General features: G+C 38.4%; 1 protein-coding gene across 2 annotated transcripts in view; it reads left to right on the forward strand.

Annotated features, from left to right (window-relative positions):
• LOC123510959 (signal peptide peptidase-like 2B) overlaps positions 1–3,937 on the forward strand; it is a 20,630-nt gene extending 16,693 nt beyond the window's left edge. For both annotated transcript variants that reach the window (XM_045266497.1, XM_045266496.1), the window contains one exon: positions 2,283–3,937. Coding sequence is in view for 1 of the 2 variants with exons in the window: in XM_045266496.1 (XP_045122431.1) it covers positions 2,283–2,369 (87 nt within the window). In the remaining variant the exon portion in view is untranslated. The remainder of the gene's footprint in view (positions 1–2,282) is intronic.

Raw genomic sequence — 3,937 nt, forward strand, 5'->3', positions numbered from 1 at the left:
TTAGAAAGTTGTATTTGTGATCATAATTCTTTTGACAGTATCAGTTATTTGTTTTTGTTTAATGCAGTTCATAATCCCTTTGGTGTACTCTTTGTCAATGTTCTGTCTATTTGTCTATCTATATACCAGGCTGGCGATCCCACACATTAATAGTCTTGACAGAGCACCAGATGCACATTCATGTCACTCACACTCTTAGCTACATTGGTTGTCAATTTTCACAGCAGGACACAGAATGAAAGTAGGAGTTAATTTTGTATTTTCTTGGCTGTTGGAGTGGTTGAGACAGTACAGAAAATAATTGTGTAAAAAAAAGTTAGATTGTGAAAGAAGAAAAACTTGTAGGAGTGAAAGGGTGTGAAGCTGTGCAGTATGTAGGTTGCAGCTGTGAATATACAGTAACAAAAAGACATAATGAGTGTGAAATGTGTGATTGTGTGTTAGAGAAGAGAAGGATGAATGTGGAATGTTTAATAGGAAAAGCTTAAACACTGCAGGACTGTAGGAGACTTTGTGTACTCTAGCTTTCAATAACAAGAAAACATAATGAGAGTGAAACCTGAAATATGAGATTGTGTTAGAGAAGAGAAAGGTGATAATGGAAAATTTAATAGGAAAATAAGCTTAATATGGGTCTAATAGGAGAGCTTTAACACTGCAGGGCTATAAGAGGCTATACTTTAGCTTTCAACAAGAAGACATGAGAGTGAAATCTGGAATGTGAGATTATGTTGGAGAAACGAAGAATGATAGTGGGAAATTTAAAATGGAAAGGGACTTAGTAAGAGTTTAATAAGAAAGCTTAAACACTGCAGAACTAAATGACTATATTCAAGCTTTCAACAAGAAGACATAATGTAAATAAAATATGAAATGTGAGGTTGTGTTAGAGAAGAGAAAGGTGATAGTAGAAAATTTTATTAAGAAAAGAAGCTCAATAAGGGTTTAATAAGAAGTACTTAAACACTGTAGGACTGTAAGAATGTGAAATTGTATTAGAGAAGAGAAAAGTGATAGTGGGAAATATAACAGTGAAAAGGACTATCACTCAATCTGTGTTATTAAGACAAAATAATTCTCTTAAACCATTGGTAGATTTGTAGATAAAAAATAGATAGGTATAGAAGGAGGAAAAAATAAATAGTTCATGTAGTTTTGAGTCACCATAGCATCATAACTTTGAAAGGGGACCAGAAGTAAAAAGAATAATATGGATAAACCGAGGCACGGGTGTAGGAAAGATGACAGGCCCTAAGTGGAGGTTATTACTGGAGCAAGACACAATGCTTGGGGAATGTGACGTCACTGTCTGCTTGTCACTCCCAGCAACTTACCCACACAACACAACAAGTCACACTGCACTCCACTGCTCACCATACTACACACAAACACACACACACACACACACACACACACACACACACACACACACACACACACACACACACACACACACACACACACACACACACACACACACACACACACACACACACACACACACACACACACACACACACACACACACACACACACACACACACACACACACACACACACAAAGAGTATATAAATAGCATTATAAAAATTTACCACACACCCACACTTAATTTGACTACACTACACATCAATTGCTGTACATAAACACACACACACACACACACTGTAGTGTAGTGGTTAGCATGCTCGACTCACAATCGAGAGGGCTGGGTTCGAATCCCGGTAAGCGGCGAGGCAAATGGGCAAGTCTCTTAATGTGTGGCCCCTGTTCACCTAGCAGTAAATAGGTATGGGATGTAACTCGAGGGGTTGTGGCCTCGCTTTCCTGGTGTGTGGAGTGTGTTATGTGGTCTTAGTCCTACCCGAAGATCGGTCTATGAGCTCTGAGCTTGCTCCGTAATGGGGAAGACTGGCTGGGTGACCAGCAGACGATCAAAGTGAATCAGAGACTGCAGCAGATCAAACACACACACACACACACACACACACACACACACACACACACACACACACACACACACACACACACACACACACACACAGTACCACAAAAAAAAATGCCATATACTTGTACATATATTAATGGATAATCTTTCAGTAGTTACTTGATCTAAAGAATGACATGAAACACATTGATTCTGAGATGAAATAATATTAGAAACCATTTATAATCCTACCTAATATAAAGCCCAGACTGGAATACCTTTGTCATAGTTTATCTAGAATTGACACATGCAGAGTGAGCTAAGATACTGCTACAACACATACTCCTCCTCCCACAGTTTGATACGGAAAGCGGAGACGAAGGAGGGGAAGTAGAGGCGGGTGAGGACGACAGCACAGAGGAGGACCTTCCCAACGGCACCTAAAAGTATCCAGTTCTAGGTAGCAGATCATCGCTGCTCATTCCCTCTTCACTGCCCTGAACTGTCTAAAATGTAGCCCTCTTCAGGTAGTGTTTCATTGCCTTGGGGTCGTTCCTTGAAGGTTGTGATGGAGCAGTAAGTGAAGTGAAGTGAGAGATTGGTGAGTGGTGGCCTGCCTCATCATATCAGCGTGACATGTTGAGTGCATTCCAAGCACTTATGTGTATTTGTGTGTTTTCACCTCACTATGTGGTCTTGAGTGTATGTAACTTTGGTGTATGAGAGAGACCGAGAGAAAAGGAGATTAACATGCCTCAGGTCATTCCAGGCAACAGAGAATTATTAATCAAGAGGTTACTGGAAGTATTAAAGACAAGTTTGTCTATTGCCATTATCTCCTAAGTGCAACAAAAGCTGTACATAATATCATGCAAACAATCTTTCTTACTACATAGATCTGAGCATGGTAGAGTCTCCTTCCTGACAGCGCTGAAGCTTGTTCTTTCAAGGCCAATTAGAACTAGATGCTGCAGTGTTAGAGAGCAAGACTGTGGATGAGACAGTTTCCAAGATGAGAGATTGTGTGGTTCTATCTTGCTGCTGACAATAACATTAATGGCTGGGAGTAAAGAGAAGTGTTAAAGAGCTTATTGGGTTCAGAGGAAGAGTTAAATAGTCATTGCAGAGTATAAGGGAAAGACTTGTGTGGAAGGAGGGGAGATTAGAGCACTGGGATTGTGATGCTGTGTGATGCTAAAGATAGAATGATGAACTATAGGAATGTGATGTCTATTTGTGATGCCACTTTTTAATAATCTCTCTTTATCAGGCTTTAATCAGAAACTTGCACAAAGGCTTTTACCTTTTCATAATTCTAAGGTCAGTAGATTTTAAAGCAATCACAGAAATTGTTACTAATGCACCATTGGGAAAGATTCTAACCTGGTATAAGAAATGCATGACTAGAACTGAAAACTGGTGAGCTATTTTGAGATCATTGAGAAGTATTAAATCTTCACCACATATCAGAGACCTAACACACAGTCTTACACCAGGGTAGAGTTGTCTCAATAGTACATCTACAATATCTTAAAGCTGGTTATCAAAGAGTTTTTTCTTGACATGAGCATTTTTTGAAGTTTGAAGAATTGCAGGAATGCTTGATGGTGCAAATTTATAAGGCATTAATTTTATATCATAGTGTTTTGTTTGATTTTATTTTGTTTAGTAAAGTATGTGTTAATCATTTATATCTGGGTAATTTATGTATAAAATGTAGGAACTATATTTCAGGAATGCTTAAGTAATGAATTTCTCATCTATTTACTAATTTTGCTTTGTTTTTTATAGTATAGTTTGTTTGAATGATTTATGTTCAATATTCTGTGTCAAATGTTGTGTTTCTTTATTTACTTGTGCTTCTTTTACTGTGCTTCATTTATTGCAGAGTTTGTTGACTTTGTTGTGCAGGACTGGGTGTGTTTGGCCTCAGTGAGATTACAGTAACTGAGAGTATTAGTGTGTGTGTGTGTGTGTGTGTGTGTGTGTGTGTGTGTGTGTTCAGTATTTTT

The sequence above is a fragment of the Portunus trituberculatus genome, chromosome 30 (assembly GCF_017591435.1).
Source record: "Portunus trituberculatus isolate SZX2019 chromosome 30, ASM1759143v1, whole genome shotgun sequence".
NCBI classification, from domain to species: Eukaryota; Metazoa; Arthropoda; class Malacostraca; order Decapoda; family Portunidae; genus Portunus; species Portunus trituberculatus.